Here is a 25,442-nt window from a genome sequence, read left to right on the forward strand (position 1 = left end):
AAGTCTCTCCTGGGTTTTCCTATATGAGCTATGTCTCAACACATTCAGCAGCGTGACCAAGAGCTTTACAGCCGTAACTCCCTTCTAAACTCTGGGGCACACTAGGCCCCTGGGATACACATTCTTTCAGTTCTCAGCTGTAAAGCCTGAATGTTATTGATTTTTAAACTCTGTTCTGCTTCCCCTTGCTGCATGTGTGTGCAAGTTAGAGATTTTCAGAGATGCGGAACTCTGCAGCAATGCCCTCTTTCAAACGCCGTCTTTCTTCACCTTAGCACAGGTGAGCCTCCATCTACCTGGTTCCTTCTCCACTCAAACCCAGTATAGAAACAGACCCTAGAAGAAGAAGAAGCCAAGAAAACAGAAAATGCCCATCTACGCTAAGTATCAATAATCTACCAAGCAATTGTTGTGTACTTACGATAAGTTTGAGTTGGGACAATGTGCAATGGATGCTCCTCGTTCATTGAAGATGTTGAGTTCCTCTTCAGAAAGGTAACAACCATGTGCCATGACAGTCTAGAGAGAAGAATAGCCAGCATGGAATTTACCACGAAAAATGCTTGTACTAATACTCATGCAGCTTGGCTACAGTGGTCTTTACAAAGACTGTTGCTATTATTTGAAAGGACAAAAATCCCTACATCAAATACATATTACAAAGGTCTCAACAAGTTTGTACATTTTAACGATTTGTTTGTTTATTGTAGTGCTGGTAATCGAATCCAGTACTCTACCACTGAACTCCATCCTAGCCCTGGCTCTTGATTTTGATTCTTTTGGCTGATTTACAATATAGTACAGGATCAGTCGGCTGGCTCATCCATGGCATAGGAAATCCAGCCAAAGTGAACATATTACAATTTTTATTATATCTGCTATAGAAAATTTTCAAGTTGCTCTCTTTTCTAAATCTATATGATGTGCCTCCAGTAGGCTGATGGCTTGTCTGTATTCCAATCAGGACTTTCAAAAAGTACATGGAAGCTGTAAATGTGATTTTGTAAAGAACTATGGGTTAATTGTTGTAGCTGGTTTGTTTTGGAGATGGGATCTCTACATAGCTAAGGCTGGCCTTGAATGATGGAGCCCAAGCTGGCCTCACACTCATAATTTTTCTGCCCCAGCCTCTGGAATGCTGTTGGGAGTTTTGGCATAAGTCACCATATCGGAAAGAATTCTTTATTTCTGTTACTAGTTTCAATACAGTCACCCATGGTTCTTGACATGGACGTGAAATCAGGATACTTCATATCATAACAGCTTTTAGTTAAGGAGGTAAACTTTGCTTAAGAAAGTAGGTGCCACACATTTGAAACCTCTCTAAATTCTCATCCTGGTAAGATTTGTGGGTTTCCAAGCAACATTTAGTTCTCTAAAAATTTTTTTTACTTTAATATAAAATCTATACTCAATTGCTTTCTCCTTTGGGAGGCATAGTGCAACAGGCAAAAATTATTATTCAAATAAAACTTTCTCCACCTTTGCACAAATAAGATTAGCATGAAAATTTAAGGTTAATTTATTAATCATATGGTAATATAGGCAAAGAAGGATCAAACTTCCGATGTAAAATTTACATTATTTATGCAAAGTATTAACCTTTCCAATCGCTCGCGCTCCTATCTCCTTTCGTGTAGTCACTAAGAAACAACTTGCCGCAGTAAACTCTCAAGGCGGCGCGTTCATTTCACAGAAGGCCAAGGCCAAAGGGTATATTGCTTTAACGAGGTCTCTTGCCACTCACATTAATTTTAATTAATTATAGACGTAATAGATACTCAATTTCTAAACCTCAGAGTTTAAAAAGTTGCTTTTAACATTCAGTGTGTATCTCTGGGCAAATTTTAAGTGTGAAAACTCACATGTACACGCAGGTACTTGCATGTCCTATTGTATTGAATGTTCTTCTGTGGAAGCATGCATATTTGAACTTTGTGCACACTGAATGGAATTTTCACTATGTAGATTCTATGATTTAACCAATTCCTTGGGGATAGTTATTTCCAACCTTTCCTGTGTTACCAGCACACCCATTTTTACAGCCTTTAAAGAATTATCCTTGGAAATGGGTCTGCTGACTCGAAGAAAAGCCCACTGATGTACTAACTGTGAAAGCATCATTGGAAAAAAGGCCGTTCTTACCATCCAATGAAATTTTAGATTTAGGGATAGGTATGAAACATCAGGCCCACACGTATTAACACACACACACAAACACACACATATATAGACATACACATATAATGATAGATACAAACATACCATGCACACACATGCATCTACACGCATGTGCACATACAAACATATACATATGTAGACACAAACATATATAGTCACATACATATATCTATGCACACACAAACACACGTGTACACACAAACACAAACATGAACATATAGACACACACATACACCTACACATACACACATACATGCGTACACCCAAAACACACACACACACATACACACACACTGGGTTTACTCTAGTTTAAAAAATGCATGTGTACTGAAGAACAGTGGTTACTTCTGAGATTCTGAAATTTAAAGGGTACCATTGACTTTATATACATTATATCATGATACTGAATTTACCTTGTTTGTCAGAAGATTATTTTTATCATAGACATCTGTGTAGTTTTTGTAGCCAGGGTATAAGTTTTTCACAACTTCAACTTCATCACGTGTTTCACTTATATGGCTCTGCAAACAAATAAATATTGTTTTCACTTTTTTGTAAAATATTTAACATTATATCTTCTATCTCAACATGCCATTGCTAGTTTCTGCTTGCTGAACTTGCTAATATAGGAGACTATGGATGAAAACATTAAACTCTGTACTTGGGTTTAATTTTATTTTATTTTTTTTTAATTATTATTTTTTTTTTTTGGTTTTTCGAGACAGGGTTTCTCTGTGGCTTTGGAGCCTGTCCTGGAACTAGCTCTTGTAGACCAGGCTGATCTCGAACTCACAGAGATCCGCCTGCCTCTGCCTCCCGAGTGCTGGGATTAAAGGCGTGCGCCACCACCGCCCGGCTTGGGTTTAATTTTAAATGATTATATGCATCCTCTATACCAATATACATGACAAAAAAAAACTCAATATCCTGAACTTGGCTCTGTGTGTGTGTGTGTGTGTGTGTGTGTGTGTGTGTGAGAGAGAGAGAGAGAGAGAGAGAGAGAGAGAGAGAGAGAGAGAGAGAGAGAGAGAGATCTTTCCCTCAAGTCTTGAAACTCTAATCTATTACAAGAACAAACGTAAATACTTTCAAAGAGCACCCAGTGCTTGCTTGCAGCAACCTGCCTATTAGAATTCAGTGACCATCTGAAGATGAATCCACGGGTCACTCAGAAAGAGACTAAAATTTGAACAAAGAGAACTGAATTCTGAGCCTAGTTATGTGTCCTAGAGCAAATCAGTTCTCTTCTGTGAGCTTCCACTTCTCAACATGCAATTAAAGCGTTGGGCTAGTTAAGTCATTTTCCATCTCTCATGCAGATGTGTTAGTCATATTTCAGGTGTGAAATTTTACAGAACTCCATGTATTGGAGACAGGAGGAAGACTAGGCTCAGGGCCTGGCCTCAGTCTGCCTTTTTTTTTTTTTTTTGGCCTTCTAAACCATGTTTTTGCACCAAATAGTGTGCAAATGACAGCTGAAGAATCCCGCTTTCATTAGGAAGGAAGTCATGGGAGATGACACACAAACCAAGTGAGTCTGAGGCAGCCACACCAACCTTTCATGGGGGCACCTGAAATCTGAGGGGACACAAAGCGTCTTACACTGGAAGCTACCTAAGTCTCTAGAGAAAAAATCATTTCAGACCCAGGGTGATGGAAGTAGATCCTGGGAACAATTCTCGAGCCAACAAACTCTTGCAAAACAACTCTGCCAAGCCTCTTTTCTGTGCTAAGAAGAGACATGGCAAGATAAAAGAAAAAGTGAGCAATGACTCCAACCAGGGCTGCACCTACGTCAAACTCTACCCATAGTCAGGACTAAACCCCAGTCCTTCCATGAAAGGCATAGGTGTAGCACAACAGGAAGAACAACCAGGTGGTTTAATTGGATAATACAAATAAATGCATATCATCCATCCCTCTAATCAGAGCTCATCTCCTGTTTCCCAAAATGTCTGTGAGCTAGATTTCTAGCCAAGGACAAGCTTGCATTTCTGATTTTTCCACCTCCACCTCCTGAGTGCTGCGTCCCCAGGTTATGCTGGGGATCCACCTCAGGGTTTCAGGGTTTGCATGCTAAGCAAGCGCTCTGTCAATGGCATTGTACCTCCAGCCAAAGGACAGACTTTTAACATGTCTTTTTCATTTTATTTTTATGTAGTTTTTAATATCATTTGCATCTTCCTTCCTTCTTTTCTTCCTTCCTTCCTTCCTTCCTTCCTTCCTTCCTTTCTTTCTTTCTCTTTCTTTCTTTCTTTCTTTCTTTCTTTCTTTCTTTCTTTCTTTCTTTCTTTCTTTCTTTCTTAGAATAAACCATGCTGTTCCCAAAGTGGAAACACTATCTAAATTTGGAATTTTATCACCATAGCATAACTGTGGGGACTGAATCCAAAGTCCAAATATCAGAAGCCACAAACAATAATCATGGGAGGACACACAAATGGGTCCTATGAACATACATTTTAAAAATAAATAAATAAAAGCAAGGGATCAATATGTTGCCTCACCCCAACTTTCTGTTCCCTCTAAGACTGTCAGCTCCGAAAGAGGGGAAATTTTAGTGCAGTGTGTAATTAAGCGCGAGTGGGGGAGGGGAGCTCCTAATTTTAGCCCAGCTGTGAGATTTTAAAAGTATTTTATTGCTAAATTGCAACAACTTAATGATAAAGGACGATACACTTTTTGTTCCTGACTTTAAATTAAGACGCTCAGAACAAAAGGATTTTAAATGCACTTTCGTAAGGTAGAAATTAAGTTCTTTTTACTTTTCAAATAATAATTGGTTCCTCTACAAATGAAGGTCTAGAACACCAGGAAAGCATCAAATAGAAGTAGGAAGAAAGTGTGTTAAAACCATTGTACCAAAAATGGGTAGTCTGACATTGACCTTGCTATCCTTTATAAAGCTGTCTTGGCCTGTCTAAGATGGATCAGAGAACATGGATGAAAACAACTTCAGGCTCCTGACCCAAATAACTGACCAACTGGATTAGGTGCCATTAGTCAGGGCGCCTCCTGGTGACGCCAGACAGGGAGCCTCCTTCCTGGAGAATTCAGTCAGGGTGCTTCATGCCCTGAAATTCTTTGACTCTAGGAGATTTCAATAGGCGAACTACAGGTTATTAGAGATGGCTTGAAGGCACTGAGAGATTTTGCAGGTGTTAAGAATATTTTCTAACACGAGCTCTCTGCTGACACAAAATTCCCAATCAAGCCAAATCAAAACAAACCAAATTAAAAGATATCCAGGTTTAATTGAACTCCTGCACTCTCGGGTGGCCCCAAAGGGAACTGGAAAGCCGCCAACGTGACAGGGGGGAGGGGGAGGACGACACGTGTTTATTTTGGGGGGAGCAGTTTAAGTAGCCTGGGGGAGTGGTCTTGACCTTTTCTGGGGAAGGGTCAAAGTTGGGTGGGTTACCTTGACCCTCCTCAGGGAGAGGTCAAGGTGCAAGGGACACAGGGCCGGGGCCTCCAAAGATGGAGGCTGGAGACTGGAATTTACAGCAGGTATAGACAGAGGCACAAACCAAAGAAAAATGCCTACCTGGATGTGCAGATCATGGGTCTTGGCGATGTTGCCAAGTTTGCTCATCAGGTTCTCCGTGCAGGAAAGGGAAAAGCGCGGGGTCACTATGGGTTTCACCCTTGAGTACTGTACATAATAAAAGAAATTCGTGAGGAAAATATGGAGATCATGAACATATCACACATTCAACAATAACAACGATTTTTTTGCAGTTTCAATAGTGAGGGAAAGCCCCAATTTCAGGTAGACAGCGGTTCTAGGTTCCAAAAAACAACTTATGAGTGAGAACAGCACTTTCTTCAGCATCAAGCTCACAGAAGAAAGTGTTATCACTAATGAGAAGCAATCCCTTACCTCAGATAAGACCTGGGGTGGAGGCACCCACTGGTGAGGTGGTAGCTTGTTTCTCTGCCTGTATCTTGAGGAGGTCCCCCCCCCCCCAAAAAAAACTCATGTTGGGTGAAGGTTCTTGGATAATAGTGCTATTGGGATGTGACAGAACCTTTGGAAGGTAGAATCAACTAGAAGAAAGTCAACTGTGGCTTCCTGGTAACCATGAGCTAGGCAGTTACCATCTGCCTGAAATTTCTGCCATCATGTTCTGCCTAACTATAGGCCTAAAAGCCACCAGGCCAAGTGACCATAGACTAAAACTCTCTGAAACAATAAGTCAAAGCAGACCTTTCTTACAAGCTGCTTACCTCGAGTATTTTGTTACTGTGACAGACAGCTGGCTAACACACCTTGCACTAACTAAAAGCTTAGTGAACTCGGGGTGGAAGTCACATACCTGACTAAACTTGGGTTCCGTGCTGCACATAGACAAAGGGCACAGGGACCAAAGAGAGGTGCACACAACATCCCTGGAGCTATAACAAGCTCAGTAAACACAGAGTCGGCAGCACGGTTTAATAGCCAATAATCAAATCCACTAAAATCAGATCATTGTTTCTGACTACAAAACTGTGCTTACAAACACCCAGAGAGGTCTAAAGATGGTGTCCCACAAGCCTTTCCTGGAAAGCAAAAACCAGAAGTTCCCATGGATTTGACATTTTCAGTTTGCACATACAAATGAGAACACGCAGTATTCCTCTTCTGAACTGGGCTTATTTAATTTAACATAATATACTCCAGATTCATCTGTGCTGTCTCAAATAGCAAGATGGTTTTTACAAATGGATAGTATCCCATTATACATGCATGTGTGTGTACATACGTACTCATGAGATATGGGAGACATATTTAGATTGTGTACATATCCCACTTGTATGTATATATGTATATACAAACATGTATGTATAGTTTTCTTGTGTAAACATATAATGTATAACTGAATGAAATGAGTTTTCTTTATCTATTCATCCATAGACTCCTAGGTTGTTTCCATATTTGAGGCTGTAAACGTAGGATGCATCAATCTCCCCAAGACATCCCACTTCACTCCCTTTGATAGACACCGAGAAAGGCGATTTCTGGATCATATGAGGCGATACTGATCAACAGGAACAAATTCTCAGTTATAAAATGAAAAGATCCCTAAGACTTTCACACAGCCCTGCCAGTGCACGTGTGAATGGATCTCACTGAGATCACCATCCGGCACTGGACACGTGCGACAAACCATCCCACTCCACTCCCCGGTACTCACTCTTTGCCAGATGTTTTCAATTAAAAAAAAAAAAAAACCTGACCTCTCTGAGCTGAGCTATTGGGCACGCTGTGTCAACAAGCGAAGGTTCTGGGAAAATGTCTCTTATGTAAAGACTAAGCCACAGGTACACAGAGTAATCTATCTACTAATCTGCAGCAGAGGCTACAGCTCACAAAGCAGCACTCCAGGTGAAAATGGAAAATGCACTTACGTTCCTCTGAAGCATCTCTGACACAAATCTGAAATCAAGGGACAAGTGTAAAGTTAGAAAAGTTAGCTACCTTCAAATCAATGTTTCAAAGGGGTGAGAACAGGATCCTTACATGTCCTGATTTTCATGCAAACATTTCTGACACCGCAGGTTTCATTGGGATTAACAAGCAATAATTACCCAGCTTTTCCTTTGATAGCAAAAGAGGGAGAGGAAAATCACAGGGAATATTGTCCTCTGGCATCTTGTGGGCCATTCTGAGCATCCACGCAGCCCCAGGCTGTGCTAGTGGCTCCAAGTCTGTGTGATAAAGTTGCAGGGCACCGTGTTCTGTGGATGATGGGGCCATGGACTCTTGGGCACACACAAGCACTCAGAAGCCTTAGAGACTGTTCTTCTAATCTCCTCTTATGTGGAAGCTACTTATGCCCTCAGTATCACCATGGGTATCCGAGGACAGAGTCTGGCAGGAGGTGGATACTGGAGGAAGGTGGAAGTTGATGACAGGTGGCTATGAAGTGTATGTGGAATGGGACAAGTCATGAACCTAGCACTTCTGCCTACTTGAACAGTGACAACTGTCTGGTGAAATGGTCATTTCTGTCCTAGCCAGTCATTAGTTTTCTTCCTTCTGGTACTATGTGAGACCAAAGTGTGAACTGAGAGCCTGGGGATGTAGCTCTGTGATAGACACTTGCCAGGCATGAACAAAGCTCTGGGATCCATCTTCAGTCCCAGAGGAACTAATTGTGAATTAAGGTTAGGTGACCACAACAGTGGTTTGTGCAGGAGCTGCCCCTCGACCCGTGACCACGCAGCAGCCTCTCACCTCAGCACTCCAGAGGAAACACACTTGAAGTGAGAGAATCCCAGAAAATAGAAGCAAAGCTGAGGTCTAAACTTATGCCCCAAAAGAGTAAATCTGAAGAAATTTTTTCTGTGTACCTCTCGATGTGGAATACAATATGGTGAAATTCCTTATTGAACATTCGAGATACCATGGAAAAACCATCAAATATCATGTAAAAAAGTACCCCCAATATTATATGAAATTGAACATAATGAAAACTCACGAAATAACTGTAATCAAAAGCTATTGAGGGGGTTGTAGATATGATCTTAGTATTTCATATGCACTTATAAAAATGTCACAGTGAAAGCTACTACTTTGTGCAACTAATGTTTTAAAAGTAATTAAATGAGCAGGGCACCATACTTAACAAATCTGGCCTCCTGGGGAAGCCCTAGCCTAATACAGGAGAATAAAGAATCCTTCCTGTGTGGGGCTGAGAAGAAGGTGCAGTGGGTAGGGTAAGACCTGAACTTGAATCTCAGGGACCAATGGAAAAAAAAAAGAAGGATGAAAGGAAGGAAGAAAAAAGAAAGAGAGAAAGAAGCAAAGAAAGAAATAAAGAGTGAAGAAATGAGGGGGGAAGGGAGAGAAAGGGGGAAGGAGGGAAGGAGGGAGCGAGGGAGCGAGGGAAGAAATCAAAAGCTCTGTATGCCGCCAACCCCAGTGTTGGGGTGTCATGACAACCAGGTGCATGCTGGGAGTTTTAGCCCAGCTGAAAGCTTACAGTTCAGTGAGAGACCCTGACTCAAAGGGGTAAGGTAGGTGGAGCGTGGCTGAGCAGGACACCCAGCATCCTCTTCTGGCCCCCACTGATGTGTGCACTAGTGCATGCCCCTGTGAACACAGACATGTGCAAACATGCACAAGTAGACATTTTTAAAGGAACACACCAATTTTACAAAATGGACTACATCCACTTAGTGACCTTGGCATCCTAGAAGAGGGACTTAATTTGTTTTTTTAACTTTAATTCTACATCTTAAGAAGACTCTAGAGGTTGCCGATACAGTTTAAGGTTCTTGAACTTTAAAAGAAATTGCTTCAGCTGTGTGGGAGCAAAGACGGGAGGATGGGTGCTAGGAGAGATGAGAGAAACTTTGTAGTACGCAAAGCAGTCGCACAGTTGGGGAATCTGCAGTATGTGCCACTCTATTCTATTAAAGTCTTTGTCAAGAATCACTTTCTGGTGAATCTAAAAGCAACCCTTCAAAAATATGCGCTTAAAAACCTAACCTTTCCTAGTAGACTCTTAAAGAGACCGTGCACTGGAACATATTTCCATTTTTCAAAGTCATTTTTGGCGAAGTATAATTTACATATCATAAAGTTCACCCATTTTAAGTGCTCTATTCAATAAATGTAGTCAATTTACTGGGTTGCAGAGTTACCGTAATAATACAGTTTTTGAATTCTCGTCGCCAGAGTGAGATCCCCTGGGTCTATAGGCGGGAGATGGGCAGTGCCCCCCCCCCATAACCAGCACCAGCAAAACTCTCCATTTTCTGTCTCGTGGACTTGAAGTTTCTATGCATTCAATATAAATGAAGGTTTATAACGTGCTCCCTTTGGTGTTTAGTCTGTTTTTCTTGGAATAGCCATTTTAAAGTTCATCATGTTGTCAGAACTTTGTTTTCTCTCATAGCTGGTCAGTTGTACTGCATACCACATTTCCCGCACCCACGTACCGTTCGGTAGTCGTCAGGTGTGGGACAAGTCCTCCGATAGCCTCGGTGACACGGCCCTCTGCCTCTTTCTTTCTTGCAATTCTTATTTGCAAGAATAATTGAAGAAGGACGGCAAATCTGACATCTGGAGATCAGAGGGGCTGGACACCGAGCCTGGGCTCATCCTGGCTCCTTCCAGAATAGAAGACCTTTGGGTTCTTTTGCTAGTTTTATTCCACATATGAATTGACCTGCATGTATGAGTCTATCACCTGTATGAGGTGCCTATGGAGATTAGAAGGCATTGGTTTCCCCGAGACTGGAGTTACAGATGTGTGAGCAGCCATGCGTGTCCTGGGAACCAAAGCCAAACCCTGCACTGCTGAGCCATCTCTCTAGGCCTGTCCTGCACTTCAATGAGCCAAGTGTCCATCTGGAATCAAACCTCAGCTGGAGTGTGTTTTCAGGGTTCCCCACTGTGGTGTAATGTGGGTTATGTATAAATGAGACTCCACTCATCCTGGGCATCCCTGCCAAACCTTACAAACTAGCCTGCCTTGAGTCCTACGCTTCTATTCTCCGTCCTGATTCCTACCTGTGAATCACCCACAGGCCTGCTGTGCTGACCTTGGAGGATAGCATTGAGTACCCCACACCCTTGCAAGCAGACTTTTTGGAGTCCTGTCCTGAGGCCAACACTGGTGTGTCCAGGGCACCTGTTTTGTATTTGGCATCTGTGAGTGGCGGCTTGAGAAGCAGTCACGTTAGAGGACAGGTCACGTGGACCTGTCGTGTTGTCTCTGTCCACACTGTGTTTTGACACTCTGTGTGCACATGTGCTCTCTCCTTTGAGGTACAGATCAGCCCAAAACAGGCAGTTCACATCCTTGGCAAACTCACTCTACACCCAGGGGCTTTATAATAGCCGTTGGTCTCTACCATTCAGTGTCTCTCTTGCCTGTGTATCACCGTCGAATGTGTCTAGACCTTTTACTAAAAAGGATCTATTGTCCATGAGTCCACGGATGTGGAATAAAGGCATATAAGGAATACAGCCGGGGCTGGAGAGAGGCGCAGAGGTTAAGAGCACTGGCTGCTCTTCCAGAGGTCCTGAGTTCAATTCCCAGCAACCACATGGTGGCTCACAGCCAACTATAATGAGATCTGGTGCCCTCTTCTGGTCTGAAGACATACATGCAGGCAAAACATTATATACATAATAAATAAATAAATAAATAAATCCTTTTTAATAAAAAGGAATACAGCTTTCTTGCTGTATGTCTGCTTTTCATCTCATCATGTAACAGTTCTGAGGAGGAGTTTTTCTAGTTCTGTATTTGCACATGTTGTGGTCATTCCAGAATGCATGCAGATACTTTTTCTTTTTCTATGGTAGGACAAAAGAATAGTGCTAGGTGGTTATAACACATTGATCCAGTGGAAAGAACACTTACAAGTAAAGATATGTGGACTAAGGTGTATACGGTGTGACTCACTGGACCACACAGTATACAGCTTCCACGCCAAAGTTCTCTCTCTCTCTCTTTCTCTCCCTCCTTCCCTCCCTCCCTCCCCCCTCTCAATTTTATTTTGTTTTGAGGGGAAGGTCATAGGAAAGAGGGTGGAGGTGATGGGGCAGGGAGATGAGTGGGATCTGGGTGCATGCTGTAAAACCACAAAGGATGGATAAAGGGTTTTTTTTGTTTTTTGTTTGTTTTGTTTTGTATTGTTTTTTAACAAAATCAACTAAAAGGATACAGAGTAAAATCTCACATGGATGTCTTTGGGAAGTTTAACTAAAGAGAATGTCTCAGCTTTGCACCTCGTTGGGCTTTTCTATGCTTTATGCCACGGAAGCACATAATTTTTGGTTATTTAAAGAAACAACAACCTTGTTTTAGTTTTTTTTAGGCAGTCTTACTATGTGGCTAAGGCTGGCTTAGAGCTTGTGATCCTTTCTTCTCAGCCTCCCACACACTTGAATTGCAGGTGTGCACCACTCTGCCTGACTATTTTTACTGAAATGTCTTACACCCACCTGTATATGGAATGTTTCCCATAAGGTCTCACAAGTTTTCTGTAAGTGGTTCCTCACACCATTATTCCTGGGCATGTGCATGAGTAAAAAACGCTTGTATACACCTCCTGCCTCTTTTTCCCATACTAAGCACGACTTGAGTAAGATCCATGTCATGCTACAAGGAACTTGACATTTTAAGTCGTAGAGATTCTTCACTCTGCTAAACCCCGCCTCTGACACTTTAATCTATACTAATAAATGGTTCGGATGAGTGTCCCACAAAGGTCCATGTGCCAAAGCTTGGTCCCCAGGTCGGTCCTTTTGGGAACTAGGGTATCTTAGGAAGCGGAGTCCGCTAGAAGATCGCTGGGCCACTGGGCATGTGCCCCCAGGAGGCATTTTGGAATTCCGGCCAATTTTCTGTCTGATTATCTTTCCTGGCTTATAAGGTGAGCAGTGTATCCTATAATCACTCCTGCCTAATCACGTGACCACTCGGTCATGTGCTAGAGCCTCTAGAACAATAACCCCAAAGAAACATTTTCTTTCTGTGAAATGATTGTCTCTTGCATTACATCAGATTGATGGTAAGTGGACTACTCCAATGGTCGTGGGCAAATCAACCACCTTGTGGAGCTTTCTGAGGGTCAAGTCCAGTCTACAGAGGACAGCTCTGTGAGCCACCCATTGACCACCGTCACATGTTTGAGCACTGAGGACTAACGAGATACTGCAACAAGCGGAATAGTCTGTCACCATGCTCAGATCTCAACTGGGTCCTTATGGCATCTACTTTCCCCTCTCTGTTTCCAGCGCCATCCATACAGATAAAAAGCCCCAGGCACGCTACCTCTCCGTCTCCTTGACCGACTCCTCGGTGCTTTCCTTGTATTCTGGAACAGTGTCATTCAAGTCCATGCATACTTTGCCCACAAAGGCTCGCTGCCCAAATTTATCTGTGGAGCACAGGGAGAAAGAGTCTGAAGACGTGTTTCTTTTTTGACACTTTTTCTGAGGAGTCTAAAAACACGTTTAAATTAAAATTATCTTGAAAACATGAGAATGTTAAGAGTCATCACTCGGTCTTCACACTGTGACAATAACAAAGCCACTAAATTCAAAGAACAAATGGCTTCTACCCAGCCCCCAGCCCACTCCCAGCCTGCCGGGAAACAATTGGGTATTTTATACTTCCTATTTACCTTTTCCTTTGACTATACACTTTGTCTTTATTTCTACCAATGTCATAACTATCTTGACACTCATCTTCTCACATGGTGCAAGAGGGAATCACCTCAGAGCCTAGAAAATACATTAATAGTCTCGATATACCAATTTTTATCCTTTCCCCCCACTCATTTCTCTCCTATCTGTTACTCTCCTGCCATCCCTGGATCAAGTTCCTCCTCATGCATGTCGGGTCTCTTTTCTAGATAAAGGACAGCTTATAATATGAGAGGACATGGATGCTGGGTGATCGACTTAGATTTGAGTCCTCGCCCCTGTGGTTATTCCAAGATGGTAGCTATCATCTGAGATCTAGACTCCAATGTCCCAGAGTCTTCTGCTCTGAGCGGGACTGTAAGAAATACACAAAGAATAATGCACGAGGCTCACGGCACTCAGATGACATGCCGTGGCTCTTCCTGACTGTCATAGCATTGTTTACCATTGACTGACTGCTAGGCCTGGCAGCTGCTGGCAATGAAGGACCTCATCACATGTGCTGGAGAAACTCATACTTTGGCTGCCCTATGAAGGTGGGGCTGTGTTACAATGTCTCCTTGGGGTCATAAGTCTTTCAGAAGGCTTCCTACCACTCTCTCTGCAAGTTATTTTAACATCTAGTCATCAGATTAATTCCTTAACATGCTGCTCTCATCATATCCCATGTCTGGCTTGAGACCTTCTCTTGAGTCTCTGATGCATGTCCAAGGCTTCTCTGTGGTCAAAACCTGCTCACCTCCTACTCCCTCCTGACCAGCCAATGAACCCCCCCTTTCTTTAGGCCACGCTATTTCCTGTCTCTATCATCAACATCTCTGCCCCACCCACTCCTCTGTCCATCTCATTTCCTCATTTTTTGCCTCTCCCTCTTCCAAGCAGCTAAAGGTCACTTCCATGGAAACATTCCTGACAGGCTGTTTTTGCCTCTTCTGAGAACTTTCTTTTTTATTTTCAGTGTCAGCCATTAGGCCTTGGTGTAAGCTATGCTAGAACCCAACAGCAGGGTAAATACATCATCAGCCAACAGTGTTTACCAAGTGCCTGCTAAATGGCAGGCACTGTGCTGGGCATATGTAGGATCATCAGCTTAAATCCAGGCTCCATTTTGCTTCCCAGCTCTGCGGTCTTGAATATGTGCACACCTTTGAGCTTTAGTTACTCTATCTGCGCTATGAGGGCACCAGTAGATGTCAGAAGGCTATTTAGAGTGGAGTATTTTGTAATTGTTTGGGATCTAGCAACATGTTACTAAACTAAGACTATGCTTCTGGCATTTAGCACCATGCCCTGAATCTAGCTAACCACCAAGACCTATCTGTTAATTATAATGTAATAAACTCTTGCTACAGCTACATTGATAAATGTGCTTTTAAAAAACCCAAATTGATATACAAAATTCAGATCTATAAACATCACCCTGGGACCAGAATCCATATAGAAATAATTAACTCCTTTAAACAATAAAAACCCACTTAAGAGTCAAGGCTATTCCCAGGCATGCAGCTACTTGCAAAAAGTACAAAGTGCAAATGCTCAAATCCTAGATCCAAAGGCATGGCTTCCTATGGAATATGAACTATTTCCAGGCATGGTCTGATTGTCTTTGCTTGATGTGCCCATAAATCCTGTTTTCAGCTGCTCACCTGTAATTTCCGCGAGGATCAGGGATGAGTCAGTGTGAATTGTTCCAAAGTAGCAAGCCGTGGTTGTACCATTCTTTAGTGTTCTCCTCTAAAAATAAATCACAAAAGTCCCGCATTGCACGTGCTCAGAAAAGTCACATGGCACACACAGATGAAAATAGAAGTCTGCTTTTTAATTTTAACATGTGTTTATTGAAAGGTATGCCATCTTGATGTGGAAGAGACCTCAGCAAATGGCAAAAGTATTTATAGTCTCAAAGTGAGAACTTAAGGAGAAATTGGTATTTTTAATTTCCTAGTTGTGTGTTTCAGAGGTCACAAAATGTGGTGCCAATTAACTCCTTGTTCCTTGGGATCATTTGCAAATATTTAAGTTTTATTTATCTGTGAGCATACAAATGAGATTTTGCTCTGTATGACAAAGTAAATTGATTTCAGCCAGACTTCTGCTTCCACCTGGCAGAACAACGATCATTACATCTTTATCCTCAGCAAATTTCCACTCGCACAATGATAAATGAGAGCACTAGGGGTTAACCCCCAAGAAAAACCCAAGATGAGATGACCTGACTGCAGAAGAGAGCACAGAGAAGAACCTGGAGACCTCAAGAAGAGTACGGATGCCTGGGCGTGCTAGCAGGAATCTTCCTCCTCCCTGTAGAAGTCACCCAAGCATTCCTAACCTCTGTGTAGGGAGTCACTCTCTGTAGAAACTGCTAAGTGTGAAAAGGGCACAAATCCCACCCAAACAAGATGAAGAAAGGCAAGTGACGATCCAGCTGAGCTCCAGGGTCCTCAGTATCTCTCACCAGAGCATCAAGTATGCCATTCCCACAGTTCCTGAAGAAGCTGAAGAGCTCCTTCCTAGAGAAAATGAATGGCTGGAAGATGTGTTCTCACAGCGACACTGGGACCTGTTTGCTCCATCCAAAGTTAATCCTATTAATGAAGTTTTTCAGTCCAGCATTGCTGCCGTGGTGTGAGAAAAATCCTCCAGCCTGGGTTCTCATGAGGAAAAGCCTGAGCTAAATGAGAAGCTGTAGTTTCACATTTGACTGGAATGAGCTAAAAACACTAGAAGATTCAGAAATCTATGCAAAGTACAGTCAAGTGACAAGACAGGGAGAACACAGGGAGAGAAGGAGGGAGGAAGAGGAGGGAATGGGGAAGAGGAGGAGGGGCATGAAGGAGAAATGCCGGCTCTCTCAAGCAGAGGTCAGCTCCATTCTGATCTCTGTCAGCATATGTGGTCCTGCTCATAACCAGGACCATAGGGCAAGTTTGGCAAATAAATACTTGTCAGGAATAGACCATTTCTGGGCTCCCTGACTTTAAATACCTATATTTACAATAAAGAAATATATAGAGAGAGTTTGCTTGAAGAATATATAATCCTTGAAGCTCTCTCTCTCTCTCTCTCTCTCTCTCTCTCTCTCTCTTTCCTTTTCTCTCTCTCTCCTACCCCTAACCATCTTTACAAATGTATTTTGTCAGCATAATATTCATCCACATTAAGCAATGTCAGAATTAATTTTTTAACTTCGGTATAAAGAATAGATTGCTTTGATTTCAACAAATGTGGCTCTCAAAATCACACACATAGTGTGAATTTCATTTCTGATTTCCATGTCTTCACCACATGCTAAAAGCAGAGCAAAAAATTGTGATAGCCTCTCCCAAGAGCGAGCATTAACTTTGGGTTTTAGCTTTCCCTTCCCCTCTTTTTCCGTTTCTGTGATTTGATGACTCATTTTCTTTTGTTCCATCCTATGCAATTTTAAGCAATTTCAAACCCGTTTTAGAACAATGTGAGGTATAAATACATTGTGAAGATAAAGATTTGGTGTGGTTAACACAATTCATTAACACAGTGTGCTAGCCAATTCATAACCAGCTTTTAGCCCTTCTCAGTTTTCTACTGTCATGTGGATGCAGGCGAAAAGCCAGCCCCACAATCTTAACTAAGCAAGACAACTGAATGAATGTAAGTGCCTGCTTCTATTTTTTAAGCCCGGAATGATACAAGACAAGGAACCGGCAGGAGAGCCAGGCCAGTTCATGCAAAAGGCATGTAGCCAGTACAACAGAAGAACCACTGGTCAGTCCTACAAGAACCCAGTGAACGAAGAGTTCACTGTAGGAGGCAGGGGCCAGATGAAAAGTATTTGCATTCCAGTTTCTGGGTGTGCTCTTATTCTGGAGCTAGGTTTTATAAAAGAGGAGAACGTGGCCCATTTTCCCAGCCCTCAACCTAACAGTGGGGCACACACAGCAGTCCCTGATTGGGACTGAATTGGCTGCAGTGTTCCTACTAAAGCCATCAGTGCTCATAGCCCATCCCCACCTGTTCTGTAATGTGAGACCACCCTAGCTCCCCTCCTTGCCAAACTAATAAAACGATGTGATATCCTCCCAAAAGCAATTTGAAATTTAATTTTTCCTTGAGCATTAAACCAATAACAAAACATAGTTCTTACCATGTGCTAGGTCCTATGTAAAGGACCTCCCAAATATTAATCTCATGAATTATCATAACAATCCATCAAGGAGGTTCTAGTGCTATCTGAGATTTACAGATGGGGACAGTGAGTCACAGAGCCTTCTGAAGGTCACATGGATACTCCAGATGGTCCTCAGAACAGCACTATGAATTGGCAGCAGTGAGAGAGCACATCCAGAAGACAAGAATAAGAGAGCGCTGTAGTAGAATCCACTAGACTAAAGCTAGGGTCATTACACTCACATTCTCTCCTTGCCGCTACGAGGGTGGCAGGCTCACTGGCTTATGACAGGACTTAAAAATGAATGCTGCCACAGTCCGTGCCTCCCTTAACACTTTTATAACTGAAGTGTTTATAACTAGAAATGAATGTTTGCGTGAATGATCAGGCATTACGCAGCACCCCCTCATAAGATACTCACAACAACTCTGGTGTAGACTTCTTCAGCAAGGTCAGTGCTCTGGAACTTCTGTTCCGTAGGAAATGTGTACTTGTTCAGCCACTCCAACAGTGGCAGGTCCACGTTGCTTCCAGCAAAGGCGTACTGAGGAGCGTGGATGTGTGTATCAACAAGGCCCGGCATGAAGAACTCGCTGGGAAGTAAAGAGGAGAAGGAAATCATTGGAGAGCATCTTTAAGCAAGGGTTTTGTCTGTCCTGCACATTTACAACTCTAAATTTTCTTATTTTTAAAGAGATCAGAAAATAAGAATAAAATTCTGCTAGAAAAGAGAGCACCTAAGTTACAACGGTTGCAGCTCTAGTCAGAGGTGTTGGAGGGAAGGAAAACACAGAAGTGCACGGAAGCCGAGCTGCTGTAGCAGAAGAAAGCACAGAAGTACACAGAAGCCGAGTTTCCATAGCAGAAGAAAGGAGAGAAGCCACAGCCACAGCCTACCACTCTCTTCTTCCAGCTGGACAGAGAGTAGAGAGGTGGGTATAGGGTCTTCAAGCTTCAAGAACTGGGCTGAGGGACAAAGACATATGTCACAACAGGGGAATAAAGATGAAACCAATAACTTAAGGTTTAGTGGTCTCCTTCATCTTAGAAGACTGCAAGAAATCCTGTCCTCCATGTGTCCAAAGGCTGAACTCTCAACAGAGCATCAAGAACGTGCCTGGGCTGCTTGGAGATCCCTGGTCTTTGCCAGGAGAATGCAGACATGGACTGCTGCTCTGACGGTGAAGCAAGGAGGGGTTTTGATGCTGTCACCACCATCCTGCTTCAATTCTTTTCCTTTCCTTTTGGAGACATGATTTTGAGGTAGAGCCCAGGCTGGCACTGAACTCATGCTACTCCTGCCTCCACCTCCTGAGTGCTGAGAAGGCAGGCATGCACCACTGTGCCCAGCTTTCCACTTGTGCTTCTGATCGGCTGAGCCTCCCCAGCCACATTTCTGTTTATTTTTATACCAACGGGTTCTGGATAGATATTTTTAAGTTTTCAGAAGCACTATCCACAGAAGGAAGGAAAGCAAATGCTAGCAGACTCATCTAAAGAGCTAATTCATTTCCCCCAGGAATTCACCGCATCAACGCGTCCAAACACATGATATCTACTCCACTGCTCTCACCTGGAGCACCTGGACCATCACCCACGGAACTTGAACTCAACACTTGATATCCTTAGCCAGCAAATGTGATGCATCCATATATCCAGATGTAAGATGCAGGCAAGAGCAGCTTTAAAATGCTCTGTGTTAAAAGGGGAGCTAGAAATAGGAATGAGGCTGTGGAGCAAGCAGCTAACACTTACCGGTTTATATGTACTAGAGATGGACACAGTTTCCTCTGAGCATTGTGTCACTGACGGTAGGCTGCTTGCTATAGCAGTTACATACATGTATTCATATGCTAGGTCATACTGCCTGAGTGAGGACCCACCATTAACAAGCAGTGGGATATGTGTCATGTGACCTAGTCTCCCTGTTTTTCACCTTCACTATATGAAAAATGAGGAGAGGGTTATGATCATAGAATTGTGGGGATTGAGTTATTGTACACAAGAGTGGAGCCTAGCATACAAAAGATCAGCAAATGCCAGTAGTAGTGATAAGATGATGTTTTTAACGTATGGGGTGGGACAATGGTGTTCTCATTTATATAACAACAAATGTAAGCTCAGGAAATATCCTTAACTTGAAAATGTGAACCATTAACTGTGAGCTTTGGAGAGAAGTCTTGACCTTAGCAGCTCTCCTCTAGGCTCTTGCTCGCTATGAGTATGTAGGAAGGCGTCAAGGGCATCTACAACATGAAATGTGTCAGTAACTGTCCCCTCTGGGTACCTCTGTCCCTGGGACTCTTACTTCCCCTACCACCGGAAACTGAAATATCTTGGAGTTCACATGCAGTCGGGTGCTTATCAGATGGTGTTTCCCAAAGGTGCTTAGGAAAGTCTGTGAAGACTTGTGGGGAGTCTAAAGGGAAACAAGGCATCTTCCTGCCTTCAGAGACTTTATAATAGCTCAAGATATTAGGGGCATGTATGTTTCAGAGAGATACTGAGACAGAGACAGAGAGAGACACACACAGATCTTGTAACACAGAGACTCTTAGTGAATAATTTTGCCCCTATGTGTCTCCTCAGGAGAATAAAGCTTAAGTTTATAAAACAGGTTGTGCAAGAGTGTTTGCAGCAGCTTTGTTCAGATCATAGTCCCAAACTGGAAACAATATAAATTCTTCCTCTCATGTTTGTCACTTGCTTTTCTCAGATAAATAAAGTGGGTCCTAATGGAATATTACTCAACAGGAAAACAAAAAGCAACTACTCTTACAATAACAAGAATCACTACCAAAATACGATGTTGAAGAGCCAGAGAGAAGGTCTAGGGAATAAAGTGTTTCCTGGGCAAGCATAAGGACCCTAGCTTGTGGCCTCTAGGTGTCCAGGAAGTTACTGAAGATGTGGGATAAGCGGTCACACAAGATTTAAAAACAGGATTCAGGGTTGAGAAGCTTCTCTACAAGCTGCTAATACCAGAAATTTCTGTAGAAATGAAGCTAACTCTTGAGTGTCAGTATTCACTTAAGAATGAGAGAGGAAGAGAGGGTGGTGACGATTGACATTGGCAGAACTGTTGTCAAGAAAATAAAGGAGAGCCAGGACACAGAGATATCAGAGAGAGTGAAAAGGGAGGCAGGGAAGTGACCAGTAACAAAAATCTGAAGGCAGGATGTATGAAGCCTCAGAGAGACTATGGGACCTCTACTGCAGTGAGCCCATGGCATTCAACATCAAAGGAACTCAGAGTCTCAGGCTGCTTTAGTTCTGTCCAAGGGGCTGAGGAGTGCTGCACTCTAGATACGGGTGATAGAGAGAGAACTGGGCATCTTTCACAGCAAAAGTCAGGGGACTTCACTTTTTTTTTAATTCAAGGGAAACCTGTGTGTGTTAGCAGGAGCAAAGAGGCAAAGGCAAAGGCGGTGTTTGAGGGTGCCATCTTCAAGAGCAGGAGACAAGCTATTGAAGGACACATTGCATCCTGTGTAGCTTTGCTCCAACACAGGAAGCACTGGGACATGACATTAGCCAAGTCGACATACTCAAGGGTGAGTCTGGGGCTTGTGAGATAAAGATGCAGGAGTGTGGGAAGTGAGAGAAGCAGGTGGAATCAATGCCCCTAAATACACCACCTCATTTTACAGAGAGCAAGACGCAGCTCGGGGATGATTACAGACTTGCAACTTGTCAATGCGGCCAAGGTTAGAAGTCAGTTCGCCATTCATAAAATGATTTGGAGCTGGATGGTAGACATCAGGAGCCAACATTAGACAGGGCCAAGAGGTGGTCCACTGGGTGGACCGGAAGGAGATGAAGACGCTCCCCTCCCATCACTTTTCAACTTTTCCCATCTCCATCCCACGGTCATTAGCATAATTCCCTTAGAACATCAGCTTCACGTTTTAAATCTGAAATAATGACCTAGCCTTTTAAAAAATCAAGAAAAAGAACAATATAAAACCCTATATGCAGTAATCAGAACACCCACCCATCTTTTATATTCCTTTATTTTTATTTAACTTTATTTTTGCATTGCTGGGAATTAAACCCAAGGATTTCATATATAATAAGCATGTGTTCTATCACTAACCAACACCCACAATTTCATGTCCCATTCCCACTTCTCATTTTCTTTTTGAGGTGTGGTCTCAATATGTAACCCAGACTAGTCTTGAACTTGTCTCAGCCTCCAAGTGCAGGGATTACAGGCCTATGCTGGCACTTCCCACTCTTCCACCCATGTTATAAATAAATTGCTGGAAGAAGCCACCCAGTCAGAACAGTTGACTGGAGACTAAGGCCCATGTCACCCAATCTGTTTGATATCATCACTAGTTAAATGAGCTTCTCACTGCATCATCCTAAAGTCGCTTCCCAAGCTTTAAATGTATTTTCAGAATGAAAATGGTAGTTCCACCTTTATTGGATTTGAAAAAATAGGCTTCTGAAATTAGATAAAAATATTTGAGCTCGAGAAAAGTGCTCTCACTTATATAAAAGAAATCAGCCAGGCTATTGAGACAGTGAGCCCACCACATGAAGCACATTTTATATAGATATTAAAGACCGCAAAAATGTCAACTCAAATGCACTCTGGACACAGATCTTCCCTAAGCATGCCATTAGAATGGTTGTTCCTCAGACTTTGTTCCTTGATGGTTTCCCTGCTTCATCCCCACCACCCCATGCTTACTTGGGACTAACAACTTGCCAAGACTTTAATACTGTACACAAGATACCCAGCAGATGTTTGATAAAGTAACGACAGCAGCCTCTGGCCCTCAGAGTTTCTGTCCTTCAGATTGCTTTCCTCTCACCCATCTTCCCCAATGATGGCCAGCTGCTTAATCAGAAAGCCTCCCTCTCTCATTGAATTTTCTGATCACTTGAACGCTGGTATTGGCTCCCAGCATAAGGCAAGATGTTGGCAGAGACTTACTGGTGGCTCAGCTCTCTGATCTCACATGGTTTGAAGCACCATTCTTTGGCCAGCTTTTCTTGCTGAGATGATTCTTCTAAAAACACTATCTTTAAGAGAAGATGGGAAAGAATAGAATATTAGCAAATCATAGCCATTTGTTAACACTAAAACCACAAATGTTTTCAAAGGAGACTCTAGTGATGCTGAATGAATTTTCAAAGATATTTGGTACCAAATGGGAATGAGTTTGGAGCGAAAAATGACAATAGTTTGCCTTTGGTCATCCATAAAAGTAAAATGCATACATATCCTCATCTGCAAAAACATAGACCTGAGACTTCAGACGTGTTCTTCTGAAGACTCACTGATGGGGACCAGGAGCACCGTTTCTCCTTCACTGATGTGATTAAGGGAAACACTGTTGTGAACAAACACCCAAGTCAAACCTAATAAGATTGCTGTTAGCCTGTTATGGGAAACACTAACTCATACTTTACAAGGCTAACGTGGAGAATAAATGTGATGATTCTGGTGATGAAACCAGCATCTGCCTGGAACACAGTGAAATGATCAAGTGTGCTGTGGCTGCTTTCTCTGTAAGTAGATTGCTCAGCAAGAAAAGCTAGGAAGTCACAAGGTTAGAACGCAGGAAATGGCACCTCGGTTTGGCTGCTTTGGTTGTCTTGTTTTGCTGTGATAGATGGCATGATAGGTCCACCAAGCCGGATCTCAGGGCTCTTCCTGTTTTCATTTCAGATGCAATATTATGAGCAAAAAGTGTTTAAGTAAAAATTAAAATTTGAAAAACCTTTACAAAATAAAAAAAAATTGTCTATCTAGTGAAGTGAGAATTAAGGAGATGTACCACAGGGGAAAAATAGTTGCTTAACTGAAAAGAAAACATTAATTTCTTTGTTCATTGAGACATGCCTTAAAAAATTGTGATATTGATCAGAAGCAATTCCTAAAGTAAAATAATTAGATGATTATAAAGATTAAACTTTTTAAAATGGTTAAATCAATAAACATTTAAAAAAGAGGAATCAACATTCATCAGAGCCTATACATAATTATGTAAAAAGCCATAAAATTAAAATTTATCAATACTTTTTCTGAAGCGATGTATTATAAACATCATAAGTAGTAGACTATAACACTTCTACACACATATGTAAAATATATTATGAATAAGTGTTTTTGAGCACAATAAAAATGGACAAAATTTATTCTGGAGGGATGTAAACCAAATGGGGAAACTGAGGCAATTTTGCTACCCCTGTGGAAAACTCATGATCATCAGTGACTTTCTATGATAAGCACACCCTTTACAGATGCAAATCCTTATGAAATAATATATTACATAAGATGTAATCCCTAAACCTGACACCTTGTGATATTTTGCTAGTACTGCTACCTTTACTGTCAACAGAACCAACTGAATGGCACATGAACTAATTGCTTATCACCTAAGAGTCCAGTTAAAAATAACTGGCAATTGATACATATTTTAAACAAATAATTTAAAAGTCAAAAGAGCCAGCCAATATTGCCATAATAAAGCTGTTCTTACCCCAATTATTTTGAGTTATATGAAAATGGTTTTCAACACTGATATTTATGAAAATGGAAAATAAGAAAAATTAAGCTGCCCTATTTAATGTCTGCAACCAGTAATACTCACTGACCCATTATGTAATTGGAGAAAAATCTTTTTATCTGCATATAATAAATTACCTTTCAATATATATAATAGACATTTTATTTTTTTTTATAATAGACATTTTAAAACTTTCTTGTGTTCTTGGGAAATTTTAAACACTTCAATTTATGCCCATGAATGGTATAATAATAGACGTTCAGTAAAACTTCCCAAAAGAAAATTATACTACATTAGACTAAAATTGTGTAAGGGTTTAGACCAGAATTCACAACTCAGTAGGTAAAGGGGGACAGTATAGCATTTCAGACCATCAAAAAGGAGAAAGTATATTTGGGACTCACTATGTCACCTCGGCAGGTCCAGAATTGCTATGTTGACTAGGCTGGCCTTGAACTCATGGAGATCTGCCTGCCTCTGTCTCCCATGTGCTGAGATTAAAAGTGTGTATTATCATACTGCTCCTTTCCCCATCCAGAACATTTTAAAGATGAATATCACGGTTTAATTTGAACAAATACATATTCAAAATTTTCTAGAAATAATGGGTTTTATACATATTTACATTCAACAAATCATCAATAGCACCCACCAGCTTTTAAAAGTTTGAAACAATTAAAATATTGAAGACATATTTAGTGAACAGCAAATTAGCCTTTATATAATGTTAAAGTATCTATATAAAAACGCATGTATAATGACGTTTTTAATAATAATATGGTGTGGGTATAGGTATGGGTGTACACATGAACATGTATGTTGAAAGGATTACATATGTATTAATAGTAGCTGCCTCTTTATTGAAAAATTGATGGTCATTTCATTTTCTTCTTCTCACCATAAAGCTAATTCTACTTACAATGCTTAAAAAAACGTAAAATGCAAACCCCCAGTACTACAATCTAGTCTCCACATGCAGAGCCTATGGCTGCAGAGCTAACCTCCATCAGACAGGTGAGGAATGAAATGGACACAGTGGGGGGAGCATGCCGAGCCGCTTCCCCCACTGCATCAGAGGGGGAAGCAGTGGTGTGGGCAGGAACAGTCTCAAAGAAACGGCACAATCTGATGGTGACAGAAATGAATTGGGGCTTGATAAATATCCAGGGTAGACCAAAAAGGACGGCAGGGGAATGCCAGCAATGGAGGTGGGGAAGCGAAAGCAACAAGAGGCACTGCCAATAAAGACCAGCTGGCAATGGTTGTGGAGCACCAGGTTAGAGAACTTCAATTCACACTCCAAGGCTTCCTTTTTTTTTTTTCTTGCTCTTATTTGCATATTTGTTCATCCAGCACTGTCTGTGGCCCTTTTTGTTAAGTAGCGGGGACTGGGAGCCATCGATTCTTCGTGACTATAACACATATGACATTTGGT

The 25,442-nt window shown here is 41.9% G+C and overlaps 1 protein-coding gene across 2 annotated transcripts in view; it reads right to left on the minus strand.

Annotated features, from left to right (window-relative positions):
- Nucleotides 1-25,442, minus strand: part of Gda (guanine deaminase) — a 72,820-nt gene that overhangs the window by 22,326 nt on the left and 25,052 nt on the right. For both annotated transcript variants that reach the window (XM_038348544.1, XM_038348548.1), the window contains exons 2-9: nucleotides 22,429-22,517; nucleotides 17,905-18,076; nucleotides 14,983-15,070; nucleotides 12,963-13,068; nucleotides 7,576-7,603; nucleotides 5,729-5,836; nucleotides 2,595-2,702; nucleotides 422-519 (exon numbers count right to left, since the gene is read on the minus strand). In XM_038348544.1, coding sequence (XP_038204472.1) covers nucleotides 422-519; nucleotides 2,595-2,702; nucleotides 5,729-5,836; nucleotides 7,576-7,603; nucleotides 12,963-13,068; nucleotides 14,983-15,070; nucleotides 17,905-18,076; nucleotides 22,429-22,517 — 797 coding nt within the window. The remainder of the gene's footprint in view (nucleotides 1-421; nucleotides 520-2,594; nucleotides 2,703-5,728; nucleotides 5,837-7,575; nucleotides 7,604-12,962; nucleotides 13,069-14,982; nucleotides 15,071-17,904; nucleotides 18,077-22,428; nucleotides 22,518-25,442) is intronic.

Source organism: Arvicola amphibius, chromosome 1 (assembly GCF_903992535.2).
Source record: "Arvicola amphibius chromosome 1, mArvAmp1.2, whole genome shotgun sequence".
Lineage (NCBI taxonomy): Eukaryota > Metazoa > Chordata > Mammalia > Rodentia > Cricetidae > Arvicola > Arvicola amphibius.